This window comes from Sinohyriopsis cumingii, chromosome 10 (assembly GCF_028554795.1).
Source record: "Sinohyriopsis cumingii isolate HCF-2022 chromosome 10, ASM2855479v2, whole genome shotgun sequence".
In the NCBI taxonomy this organism is placed as follows: domain Eukaryota; kingdom Metazoa; phylum Mollusca; class Bivalvia; order Unionida; family Unionidae; genus Sinohyriopsis; species Sinohyriopsis cumingii.
This window is the reverse complement of record NC_142970.1, coordinates 8,455,182-8,482,435: the sequence shown is the minus strand read 5'-3', so window position 1 is coordinate 8,482,435 and position 27,254 is coordinate 8,455,182. Positions and strand designations below refer to the sequence as shown.

The following is a 27,254-nucleotide window of genomic DNA, read 5'->3' as shown; positions in this document are numbered from 1 at the left end:
TCAGGTCAGCCACTTGCAACACTGTTGCCATTTATCCCCTAGTGTTCAGTACAGTGACTTCACTGACGCTGGAAATTTTGAGACTATAAGTATCGACTTGGGGATTTCCACATTTTGTAGCTATACATATATACTAGAATTCATAAACAGGAACGTCACTCAAGCTGAGGCTATAAAAAGATAGTGGGATTTTCCAAAGGAAAAACCCACAAGTTGGAGCTATAAATAGATAGTGGGATTTCATAGGAATTTCAGCTGATTATAGATACATAGGTATTTATTCACGATCGTCACAGAAGTTGATATTGTAAGTAGTTACTAATTTTATCCATTTTAGTCTAAACCATTGTAACTTAATTTTCGGGGATATGTTTATTTTCCTTTAAATTCTGGGACAATTTCGTCATTTTAGCGTTACTTTTAGTCACATCCATTTTGTCGTTGAGCATTTCCTTGATTATAGCTATTTATAGCATCATTACAATTATGCAAATTTTTGAACACCCCAGCAAGATTTCAGGTCTTGGTAATGCTTTATATATAAATCTCACGCTTGTACTAGTGTATGTATGTTTCTGTCTCTCTTGTGTTTGACCCTCTACCATCATTGTCCCTAGACAATCCCACCATGTTCAATTCCCCTTGACGCTATACAGACCCACCATGTTCAATTTCCATATGTTCAATTCCCCTTGTCCCTAGATAGACCCACACTTTATTCCCCCATGTTCAATTCCTCTTGAGGCTATAGTGACCCAAGACTATTTCCCATGTTCAATTCCCCTTGAGGCTATAGTGACCCAAGACTATTTCCCATGTTAAATTCCCCTTGAGGCTAGAGTAGCCCAAGACTATTTCCCATGTTAAATTCCCCTTGAGGCTATATTTGCCCACGATTTTTCTCCATGTTAAATTTCCATTGAGGCTATATTTGCCCAGGGGTCTCTGTAATGCTAGTTCCCATTGAGGCTCTAGAGCCCCACTTAACTACTAACGATACCTTAAACGTAATATGCTCTTAATTTATTTTTTGTTGTAAGCTTCGTGAAACTAAACAGGGTGGCCCTCTGGTTTGCACTAAATAACATTGCCTCGAGCCAAGAGTACATAAGTACTTGTGTAAATGAGAAATTAAATAAGGATATCAAACTAAAAGTAACTGTCATAATGGCAAAATCGGTTACATATATTGATGGTCAATAAATTTGTAATTGAAAATCTAAATCCCTATGTTAGACAATGGGTGCATCCCAAAATAGTTCGTACTCTTAGTTAGTAATATCTCATCAGTATACCAGTTTTCTAGCTTAACATAATTATTGGCCCCTTTACGAATGAAATGACTCATAATCATTCATCCTTTACAAACATCATTGCTGTTGACTGAGTTATATAAAACGTAAATATGGGATAACATACTTGTTAACACCAGACTAACATAGTGATAACGTTGGTTTACTTCGACTTGTTTTCCTTTTATACAGGAGAACGCAAAACAGGAGATTAATTCAAAGTTTAAGTGAATTGTATCATAGATAAAAGTTGAAGATGCAACTGACTACTGCCCTCATGGTACGTACTGCGTTTGTTGTATTTGATATGCAACCTTTTGATACAAGAATATCCTAGATATGATCCTTTTTCCTGTTGCAATCTATCTATGTATCTATCTATGTATCTATCTATCTATCTATCTATCTATATTTGTCATAATTATTTTTCTAGTTGCAAAGATATTGCCCTTTTATTTTCAAATTATGATTAGTATGTACTGACACAAATATCTTCTCTATTTTCTTGTACAAATTCGAGCTAAACAATAGAGATTGATGGTCATTCAGATTTTAACATTAAATTCATTTTTTGGGGAGTATATTGAAGGCGAGGTTTACATCAATACTATGCTCCCCGCTCATTATGTTCATATACCTTCAGTGTGGGGTTCATTCCCATGGCCGACAAGATCCAATCATGTAGACAAAATAAGTTATGTGTATCTACTCAGAAATTACATATACATGGAGACTTTGTCACCTAAAATATCAATAGTAACAAAAATGACCGCCAAACCTAAACGGGGATGTCCGGCATTGTTACAGTTACAGCTGTGATGTCTTGGGTAGAAAAATTTTGCAAAGTAGGTAGCCCATAAATCAAGGTACTTGAAGTGGGTGGTTAGGTGAACGGTATGCAGGCTCTGTTTCATGTCTATACTGAAAATGTTCTCAAGGTGATTTCACTTTCGTGTATACCACAGACCGCAATGGAAATGAACAAATACTTTTTAAATATCTTTAAACATGCTGAATGAGCGTATCCGCTAGCTGTGGCTTCCTCTCTTTGTCACCAGTGTAGGTTAATTCTCACCGGCTATATTTTACGCGAGAGCTTCAGAATGAACAGAGAAAGAGGAACAATAGTTAAGTAGCTGAAGTTATCCTGAAGCATAAACTGGTCAATGGCTGTTTGTTTTGTCCCGGTGACAATCGGACAGCCTTGTCTCATCTCGGATGATTCATTTATGACTCCCCATACAGCACTCTTTTAAATGTGGATGTCTGTGAAGCCTCAGTAGGGATTGTTTTTGACTAGGCATATTCATTGTGAACAATATGCACTATCTGTTGGTAGGCGTCAACCAAACATCAGTTGTAATAGCCGCGATATATTGCACATATCCTCATCTACGATGTATTTTAGGATGCGTTGATCTTTTCACGACTCTCACGTTTTTTACGGAGAGTCTTAGATAAGTATTGACCATTTCGGATGTTGTTTCAGTGTTAAATTCACGCCCAGGTTCACAATTAAGATCAGCGTATTGATGTGGGCTAAACTGGCTGGAGTAGGGCATATAAGACGGTAAAGGTTATCAGCAACATGGTTAACTGGATAGGCATGTGCATGTTTAGGCTAGTCAATGTTGCCAGGATGAGTTGTCAACAAAATATTTACCAAATAAATCGTTTTGCTGTGGTCTGATTTTCACATGGTCAACCATTTCTTATACCCTTTACTCATCTTTATCAAGATGTAGAACTTTATTTGAGTGTACTAGTCGCTAGCGAGAGAGAATTTAAATAAAAATAGTTGCAGGGCGAGCAGTGGCTATTAAAGACCAAACAGCCACCCCACAAATAAACAACGCGACAATATCAGCATTGCCAACATTGGCCAGAGGATTATTTTCTTCAAAACCTTCCACCTCAAAAAGGCGAACAAGGTACTAACATCCATAAAGTCAATTTTGGCATTGCACAGGCGCCAGTCGAAGAAGACCATTCTAGGTAAAGCTGCCAAAGGTGTAATCAGCGGGCAAGATCAAAGTCATTGATAAACTCGATGTGCAGATTCATTCAATCTAGGACGCGCAGTCCCGATCTAGATCTACAGGATGCATTTTGACCGCTTCATATCTGCCTACTCAGTCATGGAGCGCATTAAAAGTTACGAAATTATATTGTACAGCGTAAGAGTTCTTTGAGCATTTGACGTGTTTACTGGCACACCTGTCAGTTTAGTATCTCTAAATAATCGTCTTTGCATGTATATGAAATGCTTAAACTTCTAATTTCTCCCTGCAACAGTTTGCATGGTTCGGTCTCTTTTGTCTTTTCAAGCGGGGACGAAGAGGACATGCAACACAGGGCACATACTCGTGCGAGCTGCTTAAATACGTTGTTACGTCTCTGTAAAAGGGTTTACAATATGTGCCAACGAACGTTTTTGTTTTTGCAGTTTATAACGCTTCCCAGCTTCATGTAGGCGCATGCGATTTTACCATTGAGGATGGGCTACGATATCTCTAAATCATCAAAACAAACCTTAGATGCATCGATCTCTACTTATATTAGTGCAGTTTGTTCGGACTAGTATTTATGAACATTTTCTGGGTGGATATGTGGGAGACTGCCGCTCCATAATGATATTCTTTACACTTCTCGGTAATTGCCTACTATAATACCAAGAAGTCCAATCAGTTTTATATGCAGTTGCACTAACTCTTGGTTATCTTCTGCATGCAATAGTTATAACTCTTCTAGCATGTTCTTAGATCTGGTATTGAATTACATCCAAGTCATGTTCACTGGCATATGTGTACTGATACAATGGTTGCGCAATGTCAATATACCAAAAAACAGTCGAAGAAAGAGACAATTGCCTGTGAAAGATTTCTCTTGATATTGTCTCAGGTTCGATGAGATAGGTTCGGTTTGATTTTGCTCTGATCAACAGGTTACTGACTGACTGGTATCAATTCAAACAATGGTCAGGTTACCTTAAAAAAATTCTTCATTGCAAAGAATAGTTTTGAGGCAAAGCAAAACGCACATTGCAATTCATGATATGGCACCCCTTATCAATAAAAGTCCCCGATATCAGCTGCTGTTGCTTTCAACACTAGTATCACGTGACTCGGCACTCATCACAAGATATAGACCTAAACGTGCAATAATGCTGTGTGTACAGTTAAATTATTTGTAGAAGTCGGAATCCATAGTCTCACTTGCATATGGTCAGAGCAAGCATGAGGCAAGTCTATCCATGCATCCCTGGAACCTAAATATTATGGTTTATGTTCAGCACAGTTGACTTCACACGAGTTTGTTCTTCAATAGTAAAAGGAATACTAATGGCTATCTCAACTTATATGTATCTGTTGTAAGGTAATTTCTCTCCACACATGCTTTCAGTGTTCAAAAGCTTTGTGATGGCTCGATGGAAATATTCCTCAAATGTGTTACGTAAGCAACATTTATAACATTCGATACTATCAATCTGTATCAATCACATCATCTGTTTTAATTGTATTGTTAACAACATAAAGATTGTTGTTTTGTCGTACCAGCTAATTAATTTATGTTACTTTAAGCAGTCTCTGCCATTACGAGTTTCCTGCAAGTAGGCATAGGCTTCTTAGCTTCTTATGGTCTAATAGCACGCTACAACCAGAAGGAAGACCGTCGATTTAGCCACAGCGCCGGGTCTTTCCGGTCATCTACATTGTCTTCATTTGCGGATGGAGAACTGATTGGGTGTCTCTAATTATATTGGCAGTTGGATGATCGAGATTCTGCCTGCTCTTTCAGTACCTTCGTCTCACTTAGCAGGACAAAATCGTTGAATTCATTGATCTACTTGTCTTCGAATGCGAGACAAGTTGATCTATATAAAACGTATAGCCTTCTTTATTTGTTATAGGCTGATCTTAACATTAAATGCGAGAAGATATATTAACAAAATCTCAAAGGTTTTCAGCGAATAAAATTCATGGATCAGACACATCCTAAAAGGTTTGCTTAAATCTTGTTTAAAACATATCCATTATTTCACTAGGCTTGACTCAACCTTTACGGAAGAGTTTGCTCATGAAATCAATAAGCCTACAACTATATGTATACATATATACGCCCTCTTTCTAGAGAGAACTGTAAAAGTCGGCTAATAATGTATCCTTCATTACAGTAAACTCGAAATGTGACAGAAACTCCTTTTTAGCAAAAGTATCAGCTTCGCCTTTCCAAGTATGACGGCGTGGGCTACATATTTCTGAGTATATTTGATTCATGGTCATATCTTCATATTTGACTTGTCTTGTCTTGCGTGAAAACAGATATCCTCAATTCATGTGGTAAAATGATGGGACTGAACCAATGGGAATTTGAATGTAATGCTTTTATATTCGAGTCTCCCACAGAAGGGTCAGAATCTGTCATCCAATTCGCAATTCTTAAAGTTTGTCCGCTTTTGAAATATTTCAAAACAAACTCATTTACTGTATACATCGGATGTTACAACTTCAGCATCTCTTCTTGGAAATCAGAAAGATGTGACGGCTATACTTGGACGTAAGCGAACGAAGCTTATTCTGTTTTGTTTACATACACTCGGGGTCGCGGTAAAGAATTTCATGCTAACGAGAGAGCATGGTATATTAATCGTATTCGGTATTGACGATGTGTGGAAAGTATCCTTTAGCCGTTTCCATCATTTAAAACGGTTTGGTCATTTTACTCAAATGCATAGCCATATATATCGCTAAATCCTTCAACTGTAAATCCCACTTATATACAAATCACCTTGGCTCTCGTCATGGTGGCTTGTTATATGTTCTAAGAAATACTTCAGAAGAAGTTACCGGTCATATCTTCAGAGTGAGCAGCGACTGAAACATATTGATGTTAGCTGACATCATGATTCAACTCCTTTTTCCAGGTGTCGTTGGAATAGCGAAATCAGAAAGAGAATGCGATCAACGTATTATCTTTTCTTGTCCACACGAATTACCCTTCAATTCTTACAGTGATGAAACAAAACTTCATTATAGGTAGGAATTTGTATCTGGGTCACTTGAGGATACTTGCAATCATAAACGATATAACCCACATATTGGTGCGTTTTCTTTGATTCTGGTGAATCAAAACGTTTGTAGTTCTTATAGCCGGTAATCCAATTCGACGGCTTGAGAACAATTGCGACCACGTTTCTTTCCATGAAACTGTATGCATCTTTGGAATTGTTGCACAACTTGGTGACACTTATAATTACTCGAAAGACTTGTCTGTTGCTAATATTGCTCCTCACGGAGGATTGAGGGATACACGCATACATACATACATACATACATACATACATGCATACATATATACATACATACATACATACATACATACATACATACATACATATATACATACATACAAACACGAAGGACACACACATACACACAAACACTCACTAATACACATTCACAATAAAACACAGTCTTGAATCAGGGACAGTGGTATACGTGATATTATTTATCTCTCTTCCAAGTTAAGTGTATGTTTGTAACGTTCTGTATTAGCTTATGTATGCCTTGATTTCAGCCAGATGAATCTGTGCCGGCATTTTCTCTGTATCTGGAGACAATTGACGATGCCCCGGTGAAACGTCTCTGCGAAGTCGGTCTGCACAAGTGACTGGTACAACGTGCTCCATATGCGAAACACAGTCATTTAATGTTCCGTTTTGTAAATAAATGTCATGTACACTAAAGCATTTTCTGACGCATAAACGAACTGTCCTCAGTCACACTCTCTTTATTTTTAGGTCATAAGGAGTCGGAAGCTGCTATATTGTCTGATCTTTCTCTTTTGTCCAGGTACGTTTGATACACAATTACTTAATAGCGCTTTTAGTTCTTATAACTATTTCGTCCTTTTCGGAATACTTAATTAAAGAAGAATATTTAATATAGCGTCAACAGCATTTTAGATGAATGTTACTGTTAAATTTTAACATCTGAATGCAACGCATCAACGGTTTTGTAGATTACTTTAAAAAAGTTATTTGAAATGAAACTTTACCCGACGTAATCAAACACTTCAATATTTGTAAGATATTTGAATATGCATGACATAATTTTAAGTAGGAAATCCATTACAAAATGTTTAGCAAGTTGTAAACACCGATTTGCAGGGTCGCTAGCAAATTACACACAAATGTACACGAACAAACATTATGCAGTGGATGAAAATATATTTTGTTGCGTCGGGAAGCTCTATGTCTGATAAGTTTTTATTTCCTCAATGGAAAATTACACTACCGATGTTACGAAGGATATCATTTATGTACTGCAGTTGGCGTTATTTTTGACGACGAAATAATCTATTTAGGGACTGTTGACGCCTACCGCAACTAATTTTACCGATATATCCAATGGAAAACCTGCTAATTATGATGTTTATGTTATCTTTATTATTGAGGAGATAAAGTAATTTTCCCTTTCGAACCGAAAAGGAACCTATATTGCCCTCGACTTCCAGTGAATGTAAAGTTATATGCATTCGTTTTAGTTGCTGTGACAATGAGAAAGAAATGAAAGGGACCGAAAAAAAGCACCCATATTTGCTAACAATTAAATTAAGCATTTGCTATTATAGCAGACATAAGTTGTATGTCTGGTCTAACATTGCAAGTACAAGTATTGATTTGGTAGAAGTCAGTACAGTAGGTTACGCTTTTCATACTAAGTGCTCTTAACAATGGTGTATGAAGCACGGTAACATGATGTGCAGAAAGAAAAGTCCTTTCTTGCCTAGATAAAATGTGAAATTTATAGAAAATGTACGTCACTGTCATTATAAGCAAGACATTGAAATGTCTTATGTATATTACGTAAGCAGTAAAGGTGGTTTCTCTGGAGGCAATCGGACCGAATTGGAGAAAATACTAACTTATCACTACGATGCCCACTTGAATGATATTCTAAGAACAAGGGAACTTAACATTAGTCTATACGTTTAGCCTTATGTGCTGGCCTGGAGGACATAGACAAAATGATGTTGAAACTGTCAATTGGCTAAATATTAATGGGCCAATCTGGGATTAGTGTTAGTAAGCAAACACAAGCTCCTGCCGTGCATTTGAGGATGATTTGGGTTAACATGTCTACTTGCCCCTTGGACCGTGCAAGGTTCCAGAAGTGATAGTTTTGGGGCAATATCCTTCATCCTGATTCTCTTATTGTATCTTAGTTATTTTACAAGGTAGTGAGCATTATTTATTCCCATCTTAACAATTGAAGCAGAATCGGTCTTTTAGTTTTGTACAGCTATTATTTAAGGGATTTATTGAATTATGTATTGTAGTTATTACGTGATCACTGACTTTAGGTCGCGCTCAACATTTTGGCATTATTGTGAACTCATTTAGGGACATTCTGGATTAAATCATTGTGATACATCAAGAGTGTTAACATATGAACAACATTTAAGAGTAAAGGCACATAAGCGCATTCGAGATTGGACATTATTTAGAAGATCAATGGAATTCATTCGGAACACTATACATTTAGGTTTAGCTCAAAATACTGTAGGTTCTTAAACAGATAAAGTACTAGTTAAATTGTACGCAACCTACAGGTTTTAGCTTTTATCTATTACTTAATTTAAGACCTTAGTGTCGTAGCACGTGAATCGTTATCCTAACTTGGACGGCTTCCTGACTCATATTATGTTGATAATTCTGATTGGATTGAGTCCACAAATATCTTGGGTATATTGAAATAGACGGACAGAAATCTCAAGGTAATCTGTCTCACTGCAAGTACTTTACTCGTGCAACATTGGGTGAACCGAACTCATTATTTTTAAAAGTTAAATACACAAATAGGCCACCTTCTAGTAACGATATACACGATAATGATAGCCGAACACATTTGGTACAGGCATAATTCATTAACATTATGTACGCACTATTCCTTGGCAAAGCACCGTTCATCGAACTACATCTTTCCGTTCATACATCGAGAGCAGGGATAGCAATGACTGAAAACTTTCAACACAAGATAATCAGTTCGGTTTATAAGAAGTCGGGCAGTCTGATGAGTTTAGTCAACACATCATGACCAGGTACAATGTTGGTTCTTTTATGGAGCATGTCTTTCATAAACAGTGTATGAAGTTCAAAAGCGATTCTTATTGGAAAGCCAAAATGAATAGACTAGACTAACTTTAATCTCGCGAAAGACGTTGTCTGTTACACTAATTGAATGGATAATTATATTTTCACAAGACACTACACATGTTATCAGTCTTTATTAAGATCTACTCAAAATAACTGGTGATAATGCGTGTTACAAGACCCACCAGTTGCTTGAGATATATTTGCAAATTTGCACAAATTATAGCGCAGTTTAAATCGTGTACAAAGGTTAGTTACGTAATTAATCCCCCCAAATGTCGAAGGATATATAATGCTATTCTCAAACGTAGAACTTTTAAAGACGATATTGACCATGTAGGCGATAGAGGCTAGTTTAACGCAGAGCGCTACCCGTCTCACATCCCCCAAACGAAGCCAACTATGAAACAACAACTTTCGTATTCTCAGCTATTAGAAGAAAAAGACAAAAAAAAAGGAATCAAACAATCCAGCTACGAATATATTTGATTATGATTGCATCATCTGCTTATAATATGTCTCATACGCTATCTTTATTTCTGTCTAATTGTTATCAGCATTCTGTTATGTTAGTGACAGGTCTAAAATTCGCATCACTCTCCGATATTGATATGAAATTTGCTGATTAAAATATGGTAAAACACATTATCTAGTGTACTCACTTAAGTAGATTTGCTTATCAATGTAAACTTAAATTGTTTCATTCTCAGTTTATGTGTTGCTGTATGTGATGATGGCAACTAGAAACAGTAGTAAATTATAAGATATATATATATGAATAATTTGTAATACCCTAAATCTCTCTTGATTTCAGCGCTTGCGTCGAAAGTGACTTTGGACTTTAATAAAGTTGCAACTTATAATGCGCTTGGTATGGTCTGTAGTGTAAAAGGCCGAGAGAAGGAAAGTTTAATTAAGATATACCATGGTGGGCTGGAAAAGGTTACCTTGTCAGATGGCTGTATTATAAACTCTAATGACACTAGACTAAACATTAGATGTACAGAGACAGAAGATGACACACTACTTAGTGTAAATCTGACATATTACAATTCATCGGACTTAGGAACCTGGAATTGCAGTGATGGATATTCTTTCGATACGGTTACTTTCCCGTATTTTGCAAGTAAGTAAATATCCTTAACACATTTCATTTAAAGCAATGCCTGTATTATACTATACATCATTACCAAAATGTTGTTCTTGATGTTGCGTGAATGTGCGCAACGGAGATATTCCAAATAAATGTATTTAAATTAGACTGATACTAGTAATTCTCAATTTCTTTTCTGGTCCAATTATGCATTGCGTTGTGTTCAAAACTCTAAACTATGATGTTCATTTTCGATCGAACTATAAAAGGTAATTATTAATTGCGATCAGGTATGTTCGTCATTTACTGTGTCGTGAAGAACTCTTTGAGGAGACGGGACATCCATATAGTGGTGCTAGACCTTTTTCAGGTCTAATAATATATGATGAATGTTACTTCATATATGTAAATTCTGTCATCACAAAGTTCGACAGTTCCGGTGGCCTAGTGGTTAAAGCGTCCACCTCGGAAGCGGGATGTCGTGGGTTCGAACACCGGCCAAGTCATACCAAGGACTTACAAAAATAGTACTAACAGCTGCCTCGTTAGGCGGTCAGCATTAAGAGGTTTGTGCTAGGACTGGTCGGCCTGGTATCAGGATACTGTGATTGGGTGGGACATCATGTTACATGTCTGCGGCATGATGCCCCAGTGCTAAACATCACTATAAACTGACACACTGCAGACATCGTAGCGATATGACTGAAATGTGTTTAAAGTTACGTTAAAATCATGATCACACACACACACACACGTACACTCACACACACACACACACAGACACACACACAGACACTCACACACACACACACACACACACACACACACACACACACAGACATTCACACTCGTTACAAAGTTCGAATAAGACCTATCTTGGACAAGTCAGCCATTTTAATCAGATTAAAACAGACACTTTTGCAACGTGAAATGACATATCCGTATACACGAAAGTTTATGCCACCCTCATTATTTGAAAATAATACATTTATATCACTGAACCATACTTTACAATGCTCATTTGTTCTATCTTGGACATTGATATGCAGAGACATTCGTACTCTTTTCAAACGTATCTCTTGAACCCTGGTCTGTAGTATACATTATTGGTGTCTTACATTGATATGTTAAGCACTAACTTTTAACAATGCTCAATATACAATTAAGGGCGAAAAGGTACGTTGTTAGGAACGTAATAGTTTTCAGAGTTGTAATATGGATAGTTAAAGTGGTTAACATGGAGACAAAACTGGCCATAACAATAGATAATGTCTTTTTTGGAACATTGGATGAGAAAGAAAGTGTAATCAAATTATAAAGCTTATAGTGGCACATTCTCGCTCAAGATTGGTATGGATATTTTATTAATATTGGGTGCTTAACCTTTTTCTAGATTAATTACGTAACTAACCTTTGTACACGATAGTACATTGCTCTGGTAAACAAAATATTTCCATTCCATATGAGTTCCATTCCAGTCTTGCTTACATTTAGACTTAATTTGTTTTTACATTATATTCATTTGCATCGTTGGTCAAATGAAAATGTATATAGAAATGGATCAGATAAACAAATAATTCATTTATATCTTGGATCAGTCTCTAGAATTCATTTGTGATCGGAGATTTCCTATTGTGATCAGATACAATTTGAGAGGAATTTTTATTTTCAAATATTCATTGGCATAACTAATGTGCTCGTTTACCTTTGGACGCGTACACTTGGATAAAACTATTCTGAATTGCATCCTATATATTTATATCAGGACATGGAAGACTATTAAAATTCACTCAGAATATTCTGTGGTTTTGGACACGTAATTTAGGATTATTTGGGATATACTTCACAATATTGTGTCTCTCAACATTTCGCTTGTGTATTGTACATAAATAAAGTGCTTGCTCTTTTGTACATATATTAAGACATATAGTCGTAAAACGATTGATGAAGTCGAAAAACTTAAACATGACCTTGCTCATCATCAGATTAAATATACTGGTCATCATATAGCTTGTCGCACGTCCTTTAGCATGTGTTTGAATCTGACTGCCCTTCTAAATATTTAGGATACGCCATAAAACATTATTTTCTCTTCATACCGTTTTCTCTTTCACCCAAAAATGCAACTCACATTATGGATAGAACAAATTAAATATCAATTTTGAAAATAATGTCTTCTATATTTATCTAATATGTTCTAAAAAATAAATCAAGGTATGTAAAGAACATTTTATTGGCTATCTAAATAATTAGTTTTCGTATTTAAGACAAGTTCCAGAGAATAAAATAAACACTACCTCCTTTTTCTTCGGCGTTTATGCCAGCAATTTTGTTCAGAACACAATGAAACAAATATTATCTGAGCTGTATCGGATAGTTTAATTCGCACATATGTATTGTTTACATATTCACTCCTGTTAAACTTCAATCCCATACTTTTAGTGTGTTTAATTTCGAATAAGCGTTCATTGCCGTTGTCTTTCGCACCTGTGTTAATATATTTCGAAACTTTGTTCTCTGCGAAATGCTGGTTTACTGACCTCCTTTTTCCTCATCGTAGGGTCAGTTTGTAACTCTGATAGTTAAATCCAATTCATATAGAGAAAAATGTCGAGTTTATTTACAAAAGATCTTCAATTAAAGTTCAGTTTTAGTAAACTGTTCATACTATTGCTATTGCAAAATTATACTGATCTAACTTTACAATAAATCACTCTCTAAGTTTTGTTTTTAGGATTGTTTTTAATTTTCTGATTCATTCATCTAGGATATTGGGTCAGAAATATGGAAAAATAAATGTAGAGCTTCTTGTATACCCGTTTTAGTTGGGGAAGCTATCTTAATATTTAATATCCAGTTCTAAAGCGTACAAAAAGTTTATGTTAGAGCTGAATATAAAGCTGTATAGAAATCCGAGTTAATCATATCGTTCATTTTCCTTGCCATTGATTAATATATGTTTGGTAAAAGTTTGTTCATCCTTGCATGTTCCTAAAATTGAATTTACTTATTGACTTTATGAAGCAAACATTATCGTCACCGTAACTTGTTCTCTTTTGTCCTTTTCGTCAACATGTTGTAGTAAAATAATAAAGATCTCATGTGGCCTAGTAGTTAGTGAGTCCACGGCGGATACGGGACGTCGTGGATTATAGGCTGCATCATAAATTAATCGGTGGATGATGTACTTGCTACTTTATAAACAATTTCCATAAATATACAATAAAGTGGAATGTGTGAATGTGTGTGTGTGTGTGTTTCGGATTTTTAATATAGTTTTAACAAAGTTTCAGTCATATGGCTACGATGTCTGAAATGTGGCAGTTTATAATTATGTCTAGCACTGGAGCAACATGTCTCAGACGTGTAGCATCATGTACCACCCGTCACATTATTCTGACACCAGGCCGACCAGTCCTAATACGAACCTCTTAAATGTAAGCGTCTTGCGATGCAGCTGTTAGTACCATGTTTGTAAGCATTTAGTATGCCTCTCTCCGGGTTCGAACACACGACCTACCACTTTAAACACTAGGCCACCGGAGCGATAACTAAAAGGGGAAACGGACCTAGTTTAATATACAAAATCATGGCTGAAACAACGATGCATCCACTGACAAACACTGGACAATATCATAACAAAGGAATCATCTTTATATTATGTTAAGTACCGCTATTACATAGTATTAATGTAAATACTGAGCAGCAAAGGTTGCCGACGTCAGCATTAAATTAGTAATTACATTTAAAGGATTTTATATATATATATATATATATATATATATATATATATATATATATATATATATATATATATATGTCTAATCTATGACTATAATTTACCACTCTAGACACCTCTTTGCTTGTGGTTCATAATCAATTGTTTATTTATATTCTAAATATAACCCTATGTGTTCAATTCACAGGGTACGCACGTGCACAGGAATCCGGTGGAGGAACATTCATCTGCATAGTGCATAAGGAATGTAATATTACATTGCCCTTAGCATATATGGGCAAATATTCGACAAATTTAACAACTATCGATGCAATCGTACGTTTAGTACTTAGTCATTCTGGACTACTGGATATATTAGACAATGAATGGAGAAGAAGAATGGTTATTTATGACAATATTACCTTTCCTTATCTGAATTTCACACTTCTGGATGTGTCTGTTTCAGATGCAGGAATCTACTATTTAACAACTGATAGACGTAAAAGGAAGCTCTTGCTTCCATTCTCAAAATAGCGGGTTGAGTATTACATTGCTTTTTTGAAATTGTAGATAATATTCGATGTTTAGACCTCAGGTCCATCGGTAATCTTAAATTTTTAATATCTCACGAGAACTCATAAAAGAGAATACGTTCTTTATATGAAGTTGAGTCCAAATATCGTTGTTGTCTTTGACATGCAGCTTATTCAGTCCAACAAAGTCTTGTTTTTAATGACGTCTTCTTTGTAAGTACCAAACTACAATTGACGTATTGATTAACTAACCATGAGGAATAGTGTTAATGCACAGGGAAAATAGATAAGAATAGGTTTACATCCTACAGGTAAATACTTTTCATGTTTCTATTTTCATTAAGCCATGAATGGTTATATCCAGATTTCATACCAGGTTATAAGCGTACTAAGTTATTTTCTGTTCTCTTAAGTGTTTTTAGTCTTTTCTGTTTCATTAGCACTTTGCGCATTTTTGAAAACACTCCTTTTCGATTTGCTGCGAGGTGCAAATTAATTTTAAAAATGCCATGCGAGAAAAAAGTGTTAGTTGCAGCAAAACTATGCAGAATAGTAACTATATTATGCATTATTATTATTATTATTATTATTATTTAATTAATTAATTAATTGTCATTTTACATTTTAAATTTCTCTCTAAATCTGTGCTGATTTGGATTGATAACTTTTGCTATTGTTTAAGTAAAAAATTCAGTCTCTTTAGCAAATGCTATTAGAAACGGTTTCAAGTTATTATTTGCTGTTAGGCAATCATATTAAAGGGTCTCCAATTCTGAAAATGGGCATTCTTGACCATCCTGTTCACGAATTACAATATTTATTGATTGTAAAACAAAGATGTCGCTCAGACTAAGAGAGCGACCAAACTATTTCGATATATTCGCATGATGCTACAGTAATGAAAGCTTCGGACTGGCTTGCATGTTTCTTATGACTGTACGTATTTGTATATACTGTAACAAATGTATGGTATCTGGTATTTGTATTTACGTCTCACCTTCTACGATCGATATATTTTAGTAATACTTTGTATGGGAAGTTGGTGTTGGGAATATATATTATAAACAAGTTATTTATCAAATGCTGAAGTACAGTCGTCATTCTGACCCTTACAAGCGTGATTTTATAGCGGCAATGATTAGTCTCTTAACTGGCCCTAATGCACTGATATGCGATATTCTCATCTAACAGTGTTAAGTTATGAGAGATAGTAATATTATGTGTATTGGTTGTTTGGGATTTTACTTCGCAGCGTTGAATAAAATACCGATTAACCATTTAGAAGTGCATACAAAAAAGAACACCAATTTGAAGTAAGAAAATCATAGACGTTTGAAATAAGAGATTTGTGACTGCGTGGTCTTTATTGTTAAATAGGGGAACTTGTTTGTAGAATGAGCGTGTTTAAAAACATTTCATTAAAAGTGTATGAATGTCTTCAAATATTCCAAACTGAAAACGAAGAATTACCGATGAAATCGCATACTATGTACATCAATGAACTGTTCGATCAGATTGTTTCTTCTTTGGCAGAGGTTTCATTTTCGCTATATCTTCATCTGAACCTATGGATTATTGAAGGTATCCTTTCGTCATCACTACCTGAATGAAATCAATTGATACTCTAACCCTTGAATCACACACACACACACACACACACACACACACACACACATATATATATATATATATATATATATATATATATATATATATATATATATATATATATATATATATATATATATATATATATATATATATATATATCCAGTGCGAATATTATTATCCAAGACTCAAATATTATATTGCTGCCTCTCTCTTACCGAATGAACTATAAATCATATGGTTATTTTTGTTGCAGACTATCCCGAACAGCCGGTAATTTCATTACACGAGGCAGAATCAAAAGTCGGTATTTACGAACTGCATTTTGCTTCTGAATCTAAGAGCCAGCCCATGTTGGCAAGAAAACAGCTTTCATTTATTTGGAGATTAAATGGATACAATTTGACTGAAGTGAAACCATGCTTTAGAATGAGTGGACCGGTGCTGATGATATTTCCAGATTCTTGTGCACAAGGGGTGAATGGCAATATTTCTAGAACCTGCGCATCTACAGAAGACGGTTTACAATCAAATGAAAGTCAACCTGTTATTATCCCGATATATCGTGTCATAGCAGACTTCGATAATCCGGGTAACCGTATTGTAATTGCACACAATTTTGAAATACAATGCAGTAGATACATTGCAAATCATCCAAAAGTGGTTGAAAAGTCTAAAGAATGTACCTGCCAAGCTATACAGATTAAAAAACCATGATACAATGTGTAACAACCAAGAAAGAATCTTACCGCAAAAGGGAAGAAATAATGCACGCCTTTGTTAGCAATTGTTGTACAATCTAAAATAAAGGATAAGATTATAAACCAGACCTATAAATACCACCACAAAATAACCTATACATTGAAATTTGACCTAAAGCTTCGTAACTCTAATCTACTGGATGCCTCAATTATCTTTGCTATGAATAACAACGGATAATTCTCTCTCAACACCTATCCAGCAAATAAAAACAACATTTGCATGAAAATTGTAAAGCTACACGAAATGTGGTGCACATAAACCGCCAGTCCTTGTGTCTATTCTTTATGCGTTATGCTTGAACATTATTTAAAATCACAGATATCATTGTATTGCACTTGTCTACTTGGATTGAAGAGGCTCGGAAAGTATACATAACGTTGTTTCCACTACAATGACCACGAGGACACACACACAAGCAAAGAAAACACATACACATTATAGCAACGAACGACATGGATAACAAATAGCATTAAATATTGATTATCGGAGGGAACTATTTATTTATGTAGGCTACAAAACACTTGATTGTGAAACATTAATGGCGATTCTTCAAATAATTATTTACAGATCACCAGATCGATTCGATAACAGGAATATTAGTTGGAGCTTGTCTTGGTTCTTTTATAACTGGGACAATTATTGCTGTGTTCTCTGTGCTATTCGTCACGAAAAGAGGCTCACTTTGCATCAAAGGTATGTATCAAACGTTTAAGGCGCGCTATATAAGATTTAGAATGTGTATTGTTTGAAGATATTATTTTGTTCAATACAAATGAGCGTTTACGACACATATGTATCTTCTTAGATAGCTAGTAAAAATTTGGAAATGCAGACAATATGCCATACAAATATAGATCAGAAGAGTGTAACATACATTTTATAATCATTTTCTCAGTATATTTCTAACCAGATAATTATTTTCTGATTTAGTTTCATAACTGTATGCTCGTACAATCTATACAATCTGGAAAGGATCCACATAAGTTACTTATTCGATCGAAGTTCATATAAATTGGAAGCCTGTCCGATATTACGATGAATTTCATAACACGTGCAAATGCAGAGGCACACGTAAAATTATAATTTCATGACTGATATACTTGACGGTATCAAATGAGAAACTAGTTTAAGACAGTTCCTGTTAAAAATAATTACAACTTTTACAACATTTCTCTTTGCTTATTGTATTGCATTGTCTTTCAACTGCACCCTATGTTTCAGAACACAGAGGAATAGAGAGGTAGGCCTACATTTCTTTCCCTTCCAACTATAAACATGTCAGAAAAATAAAAAACTTTGTTCTTAAATCATCCATGTCAGTATATGATGAGGCACAATAATGAATAGCATACATCTGATCTAACTTAATTTATTGAACTTGAGCACTTTTCTGACATTGAATTCCTCCGTGGTGCAGGCTACTCTACTAACAATGCTGTACACCATCACGTTTCAACTTTAGCTTAAGCAACAGAGTCGAAAGATTTTCGGTTTAAAGATTAATTAGGATGTTCCTGACATTATATTAGTCTGCCTCGGCTTGTATATTCTGGTGCAATAAATATCGCTGATTAATAAATTTCAATAGTTTCACGAAAATAGCTGTGAAACGAATAATTTCAAAAGGATATATAATAAACACATGCAGTAAAATACATCAAGTAAATTGAAGAAAAAAAAACCATGAAGGTTATAGAGTTTTACAGTGTACAGAAAGTTAGATAAATATATATCACTTACTGAATAGGACTGGTGACGTACCTAGCGAAAGTATGTATGTCAACTCTATCATGACGTATACAAACCAGGCCACTGAGGGCGAAGTTAGACAGTATGAGTCCCTGGACCGTAATGCCATTGAACATCGCCGAAATCAGTATGACGTTTTATATTCAGTAGGGTAGGTTTGTTTTTAAGGATTCATATTATATTGTATAATGAGACATTGAAATATAGCGTTTGCAAAAATATCTCACTACATCGGAACGAAATTTTACCTTCTGCAAAATGGATATTGGCTGATTGATGTTGTATATCTATATTAAAACCTAATTTATGTTTATTACGCTTGTTCCTCCTCTTCTTCATATTAGCTCTCTCACTCTATCTTTCTCTTTTTCTCTCCATGAAGATGAAGAAAAATCATACACTACATCTGCACAACACGTTGATGTCAACAATGAGGAGGTAACATAACAATCCATAAAAAATTATCAAACAAGTTTAAACTTGTTCAAAACAGCTTTCTACAAGAGTCGTTCAAATTGTAAATGACTGAACTAATACGACATGTTTATGAACGTATCATTGAAATTGTCTAATTAACAAGTTTAATTCCTTTAACGCGCATAATCGTAGTTAAATTTAGTGGAGAAATTCTAGATGGAAGAGAGCTGGTTGGAAATCGGATTGACAATCGAAATTTGGCTACAACATGTGTCATCGAATTAGATTGCAAGCTAAAGTATGTACCTGGAATGCAGACATACCCCCCCCCAAAAAAAATATATAAAAAATAAATAAATAAGCAAATTCTAGCAATAAACTCATAGTCATTATAACATTTAGTTCAGCAATGATACGCTCAAACGTATGTCAGATCAAACTGCTCTGCTATGATTTTATCCTAGCTCTAACAGTCTCATTAGTATCGGTCCACGCTTGTGTTAACGATAAAAAACTTTCGTTTCATTTCTTTCATAAAAAACAACGATCTGTGTGACAACATGTATATACTTTCATGATTTATTTTGGTAAACGTCACTATCCTGAATTTGAAACTTCTTTTTACCGATGAAAGTAAACAGCTTTAATGGAAACTTAATCCACGCAAGTTTGGATTTATTAGGATCTCTTTCATTTGTGAAGTGGAAACATTTTTTGTATTATTATGGATAAAAGACGGAAACATCCTCTGTAAACGTAAATAGTATTTCATAATTTGCATTCAAAACTGTTTAATTTACCAGTGATGATCAAATCAGAACACAGTATGTGCCAAATTGCAGTATATGTTAAATTACTGATAATATGAACATATGTGGTGTCCTTCAACCTATTATGACCCACGCCGCTAGTTAGCATTCATTAGTATCGTTGCGTATTGAAAACATATCATTAGCTTATGCTGCTCTGAGAGATTTTGTCAAATCAGAATGGAGTCATTTTCTCTCGTTGTTTCTGACAGTATTAAGGAAGACGTTTTCGTACAATTACACACTATTTTAACCGAGTTTGTTTAAGCTAAGTGCATGGTTTCATGGTAAAAGGAAAAGTGAAAAACAATCACCAATTGCCTAGTCAACAGGCCATTTGATGGACCATCATTCATACCAACTTAACAATACGCCGTTTCCTTTACCACTGCATGCACTTACTAACCATTGTGCAACTAGATTGACTAGAATCCACACATACTAATCAATGCCTCGTTTTGAGTGACAAACACTGGCACTTCTTAAGTAAACAAAAACGAAAAAGAGCTGAAACACGGTAAACACAAACATACATACATACATACTATAAACACGTCGAAATTAAGGAGAATAGAAGAGCAGAATGCTTGCACACTATATAGTAACATATAATGATCTCTAAAATGGTTGGGAGTGCTTACACACTATCCACATAAGTCTAGTTATATACTATCCACCGTGGAGTGTAAATACAGGAAAGATAAGTGCAAAAACACAATATACACAACATCGCAATAGTAGTTTTGTCACGCATAAAGACCAAAGGGTGTAGAAAGGAATACAAATAAATTACTCTGCAAGAATATAAATAAGCAAAGGACACACACAAATAAAGCACAGAGATTTGACTGTTGTTGAGCAGTATATCTCTGTTTCTGAGAGGTCTGTGTGGCCAGAAAAGTACTTTGGGTATTGTTGACCAAAACTGAATGGTTAACACATAACATATTTGTACGCTTTTCTTCGCCGCAAGCTTCTACCAACTAACTACTTAGAGCTGATACTGTTAAATGTATATTTTTTTATACTCTAAATCCCACGCCCATATTGAGGACCATCCAGTTGTTTCATACTTGCTATTCGAATGACTTCCAAAATTCAAACAAAACAAACCTCTTCATTTTTAAATGTGTGTATGTGTGTGTGTGTGTGAATATCCTAAACATATTAGAACACACAAAGACATGGATCAACTTACGTTTGGCGTATATTATTGTGAATACAAATCACAAAGACATTTAAATATACATAAAATAGTAAATGTTGTCGTCTTTTCGCTGTCATTATGATTTTAGTCATTATGATCAGATGTTATTATGTTGTTTCTTTTGTCTACCTTGAATTTAATTTTTCACTATAATGAGTTCTTCTTCTGCTTATTTGCAATAATGGTCCTTTATTCTCTTTCCTGTTCACTGCAAACACTTATATGCATGTCATGACATTAATAACTAGTATCTTCACTTTCGTATCTGGACGGGATTTCTTTAGTGTTTGAGGTTCCTCTTTTGATGAATTTTCATGATTCCAGGTATGTTTCCTTCAGAAACATAGCAGGTATCTTGGCGTTTGCCTCTAGAAGATTAGTTTGGGACTTCACCAGATGTATATTCGAGTGACTCTATAAATATATCATCAGAAGTGCGAGTTGTTGTTGCTCCTACATCTTGACATATTTATATGGATATGTATTCCTAGGTCAAGCGGACTTTATATATAGGGACACAGCGTATTATAGTAAACTCTGCTTCATGTTAACATCATTTCGTTTCAAGAAGAAACAAGAAGCCATACGACGATGATATTCTTCAATATAAAAAGGAGTGAAAATCTTGTAAGACGTTTACCGTGACCTTGAAGAGGATATACTAGATTCATATTTAACACTATCCGCTGCGTCCTCTGTAAGACAAGATAAATCAAGGAAGCAAGTCATTCAGTAGCCCTTGAAGACTGTTTGCACATTCAGGCTGTCCAAAAAATTTGGACAAACTGCACAGTTACACAGTGAATCTCAGACTTCAATCGTCAAGTCCTGATAGAGAAATCATCTGTCTTCAATTCTGACTTAGAGTAGTCCATATACTAAGAATTGAAACTGCAGTGCCAAGCTGAAGACCACGATCAAGACTGTCGATGGCTGACGACAGGTTGAAATCTCTTGTTTGAAGCGAAAATAATTCACATGTGGAATTAACTTCCAAAATATTGTAGAAAATTCAATACTGATAACATCTAATAATGTGTTTGGAATGACCGACGCCGATGTTCACCCAAAGCTTTCCTTTTGTAAATATCTCCTGCGAAGCTCAACACAGCTGATTACAACATACTAGCAGCTGTGGAGAAAAACAACCTGGATCTGTTTCTGCTGACAGCTTTCATTTAGTAAGAACCCAGAATCATGTACCAAGTTTAGGTGTTCATTTTAAGGATACTTTACCCGTTATCTTCAAAGAGACACGAACATTCCTTTGACGGGGCTCACTATGGAATAAATGCTCTTCCACAAACACATTTGTACCGTCACTTGTCTGATTCTTATAACAGAAAATTGTTTTAAGTATGTGGTCCATATATTGAAACGTCTAATTATACAAACCTTTTGGTCACAAAAGTACTTTGGCAGCAATGTCCGTGAATGCAAAATTGTTTCATGCTTTGCATCGTGGATATCAATGGCAAAACGTTTAGAAAATGTGTCATTTCCTACCACTGAACAATGTCAACAGAACAACGAATGAATTCCATGAATATTTCAAGTAACATCAAACAAATTTTGAAATTGAAACAAAGTGCCGGTGGTTATCATTCATGAAGATAAATATATGTTCAAAGTACAGTATCAATCGAAAGAAAGAATAACTTTGGACATTTTGGACATGTTGTTTGCAAACATCATGCTGAATTGTTTTATGGGGCAAACCTGATCAACATCCGATATTTCCAAAGGCCGAATACTTGTTGAATTTAAGTGAAGTGATATAACAACTCTTTGAAACATGTCGAAATCACATATGAAGATTTGACCTTGGTGAAATATGTTTGACGTCGTGGAATTTATCCCACTGGACTAGATTGACAATATTCTCATTTCGGATTACGTGACAGCCAATGTCCACTTAAAATTATATTTGCTGTTTGAACCTTTATGATGTCGCATATTTAACTATGATGCTCATAGTTCAATGTAAATCGAGCAACCCGTAGGCTGTCACCCTTATATCGAAGACGTAAGTTTATTAGCGTGGGCATATTGTACATCTAGAAGAGACAATTACCGTTTTCAGGATCGATATGAGAAAGGAAAATTTCATATAAAGTGAAAGGACTCTCTCTTCAATGAAGTGATAAACTTATAATTGACAAAAAAGGAGAAAAATATTACGAAATTTGCCTACATGTTGCACGTCCAAGCCATATTGTCTCCTTTGAGAGAGAAAGAGAGAGAGAGAGAGAGAGAGAGAGAGAGAGATACTTCAAGGAGGAAAAGAACGAAAGTAAGAATGAATGTAAGCAAGAAAGATGAACTAAACAGTTTATCAAAACATTTAACATTCTAAATCCAAGTGAGGACATCACAGACAGAAGACATGGACATCAGTAAAAAAAATTCAGGGGTAGGCAGAAAGGCTTGCAGGAAACTAAGCGTCGATTACCTTGTACACAGTTGGCATGTAAAACATCAATAAATATAAGTCACTACCTCACATTGCAACAAAACCGTAGCTTAACGCCAAATTCTTGGTGATTTTCACAGGATGCCAAGCTAACTCAAGCCTCTTTTACTAACAGCGCATTACCTTATTTAGCATTTCACTCACCATAGTAAACCATGAGCTACAAAACATTTATAATAAATGACATTGACTAGTTTGCACCACACTATCTGAGAATGTTTATTGACGCGACATTAGATAGTCGTTTAGTGAGCGAATTAAATATAAGATAACTAAGAAAACAGTATTACAAATTGTAAACCGTTTGCATATTTTTCTTGCATTTCAGAACCAAGACTTGAATCACACATTTTTGCATTGTTTCACCGTTCATGTGTATATCTGTTAATGTGTAAGCATTTTCTTTTCTTTCACTGAGTGTGATGTATGTATGTATGTATGTATGTATGTATGTATGTATGTATGTATGCATGTATGTATGTATGTATATCACTGAGTACGCGTAAATATTCATACCATTTTCTATCATATGACTCCATATAAGAATGTACGTTTTTGTGTATATGTGCGTGAAATGTTATATCCTTATTATCACTCTGAACCTTTTCGTTCACAATTAAGTATGGATGATGATCAATCAAGCAGTATATTGGCTAGCACATGTAGGTACTGCAATGAAAAAACCCCGCCATATTGGCCATTAGGTGGAGGCGTTTGTAATTTGAAATGGCGTATTGCTAAGTGGATGTAAGTGTTGGTCAATAAATGTATATTTAACAATACCAGCCTCCTTGTACCCAGAGTGGTAGTTTTTGCAAATAAATATATATGCAAATGGAAATATATTTCTGCTACATATCATTAACTTTCAGCTTGTTCCCATCAAGACATGTAATACCTAAAATAACAAACATTAACACCAACAAGTTAATCTTGAAATTTCATTTTCCTTTGTCGCTATACTTATATTACCGTGCTAATTTTAAGTTTCCATTGACACCATATTGCCATTATCGCAATAGTATCATTTTTCACCATTGCGCAACACTCTAATACTCAGGAATCGTTTCTGCTGCTTGTTTCTTTATATGACAGTTACATGCTCTCTTTCTCATTTCAGATCTGGACAAAAACACAAAGAGGACGCCTATGAAATCGTATAATCTATTACAATTTTACAGATTTTTCTTCTTCTTGCAACAGGATATTTGAATCGTGACATAATATTACTATATTCATGCACTTTTTGTCAAGTCTTCTCGACAACCTTGCCATACGCCATACTGCTCATAGTCGGTTAACACCCTTGCAAAAATAACACCACTGGTACAACTGTGTAAATCTACCACTAAAACGCCATCACAACTGCATCGAAGTTAATTTATATTGTGTTTCCTGTGTTATTTGGACTAAAGCGTCTTTAACTCAAAACATGTAGATTTTACCTACTACAGAAAAGGAAAGGTCGGGAATTCGCTACTTATACAGATAACAATAACACCACAACGACGGACATCTGCACATAGCTCTAAGGTACTAACGAGCGGAGACGACGGGCCAAGTTTTTTCTTTGTGACATAGGACACAAATCACTCTCGTAGCAGCAATATAATCTGAAGGCATTACAATCTAAGAAAAGCTTGACATGTCTCATTATTTCTTCTCATAATGAAAGCATTCTGATTTAAATTTGTCTTTCAAATCTAGACGCTCAAAATCATCGAAGTCATGAGTAGCAATTCGAAAAAGTAGTAATAGTCATCTCATTCACCAGTTTAGGTTTCGCTTGACGGGAGCAATAATTCTTACATCCTCAAAATAGCACATACTTACAGTTCACTCTCTATACATGTTAATGATCGATCTTAAACAAGATGGATCAATGGCTTGCAAAAATATGATGTAGACCAAGAAGAGTTTAATGATATGTGTAATGTAATGTACTCGTTGTAGTTGCAACTCGTTTGCACACAAATTTAACATCAAGCTGTTGCCACTCCGCTGACAGAGATGGAACACATCCTTGTGTTTTGGGAAGCTTGTCTTTCTCGTTATATATAATGACCTCTTCATTTATTGGTTCTGGTAGGGACGTGTTATTGTCCATGTGATTTCTTTAAGTGATCGCTTAAGGTAGTGACCAGTATGCAAGGTGTATTGACGAAGATAATAACCTATTTTATTTGTATTGTACATCATTTTGTATATATTACTCATTAATGCTACTTTTAAGGTCTGTATAAAATTATGTATTTGTTGCTTTTTTAAAGTTATTATAACATTTTATAGTATAAATGCATAATGTATCCTTCTGTTCTTTATAGTAATTCATATCTCTGAACGAAGATATCAAATACACTTGAAATTAGAAAAGAACGAGATTATGGTATACGTATAATCATTCGCACCATTCTTCGTAAACATTTTGGTTGATGTGTATCACAAACTATCTTTCTACTTGCAACTTTAAAATCATATGCTCTCCAAAAAGTAAAAAAAATCATTCATAGGAGTTTCGGAAACTACTTCACTAATTATTTCACACTGAATTTTATATGGTTGTAGTATGATTAAATTCTTAAGCGCTTTTAATTATGGAACAATCAATTTATGATCATCAGTTATCTCCTCACAATAATCTACAAACGTGTTCATCCATTCATGTATTGATGGAGGTTGACCATTATCGCCACACATTATTCGAGCACATTTTTGTCAATAACAAATCAAGAAATATGTGTAATGTCTCCAGCGACACTGTACATATTTCATGCCAGATAATAATCTTACTAATGTATTTCAAACCCCTTCATTCCGGTTACTATGTATCTCCCTTGCATCGGAAAAAGCTATGATAAGGATGATTTAACTCCTCGTGCATTAATTTTTCTGTAGTGTATATGTGTGGATGTAAAAAGAACAATATCAAAATTTCGAACTAATTCAATCACACCTGTTGTTTTAAATAAATTACCCTGTCCATTCAGTATTATGTCTGGTGACATGATCATATACATATGGTGCTGATAATAATTCTTAATTTATTTCTTTGTGTGATGAATATCCTTGACTTTGTGGTCGGCAGATTCATAATAACTAATTATTTTTTATCGTGTTGTTTTTCATTCACAACAAGATGTACCAGCGCCTATATGTAATTGTCCTAGCCATCCTGTATTTTGTAGTGATGTATAGTGAATCTGTGGCGACTCTAACCAAGAAACGTACGCAAGCATTGGAGATTCTAAATGAGTAAACTTTGGCTAGGCAACATCGGTGTAACTCAAAATGGTACCTAATATAACTCCGTTCGATAAGTTAACATTGCTTCGACTTTTAAATGCATTTCTCACTATTGTATCAGCAGTTATACAATCGAGCTCAGCATCGTCTATAATTAATCTTGTACAATTTTGTTTATAATCATATGATCCTCCT

General features: G+C 35.0%; 1 protein-coding gene across 2 annotated transcripts; it reads left to right on the top strand.

Moving 5' to 3' along the window:
* The first annotated feature begins 1,377 nt into the window (after positions 1-1,377).
* On the top strand, positions 1,378-27,254 carry LOC149789576 (uncharacterized). Of its 2 annotated transcripts, XR_016423955.1 has the most exons (9): positions 1,378-1,572; positions 7,093-7,144; positions 10,262-10,573; positions 16,656-16,991; positions 17,729-17,854; positions 18,383-18,401; positions 18,909-19,061; positions 24,145-24,207; positions 24,937-27,254. XR_016423955.1 is itself a non-coding variant. In XM_089973324.1 (8 exons), the coding sequence occupies exons 1-8, from the start codon at positions 1,549-1,551 to the stop codon at positions 24,977-24,979; spliced, it is 1,065 nt and encodes a 354-aa protein (XP_089829450.1). In that variant the 5' UTR covers positions 1,378-1,548; the 3' UTR covers positions 24,980-27,254. The 2 variants fall into 2 exon arrangements, 1 of the variants encoding a protein (XP_089829450.1); XM_089973324.1 differs by lacking the exon at positions 24,145-24,207.

What these genes read in the sequence shown, in the direction of transcription:
- LOC149789576 (XM_089973324.1), top strand. Translation starts at nt 1,549, where the DNA reads ATGCAACTGACTACTGCCCTCATG. An exon ending in TACTTTCCCGTATTTTGCAA is followed by an intron (nt 10,574 to 16,655) that starts GTAAGTAAATAT and finishes TTTTTGTTGCAG; the next exon opens with ACTATCCCGAACAGCCGGTA. An exon ending in AGCAGACTTCGATAATCCGG is followed by an intron (nt 16,992 to 17,728) that starts GTAACCGTATTG and finishes AATTATTTACAG; the next exon opens with ATCACCAGATCGATTCGATA.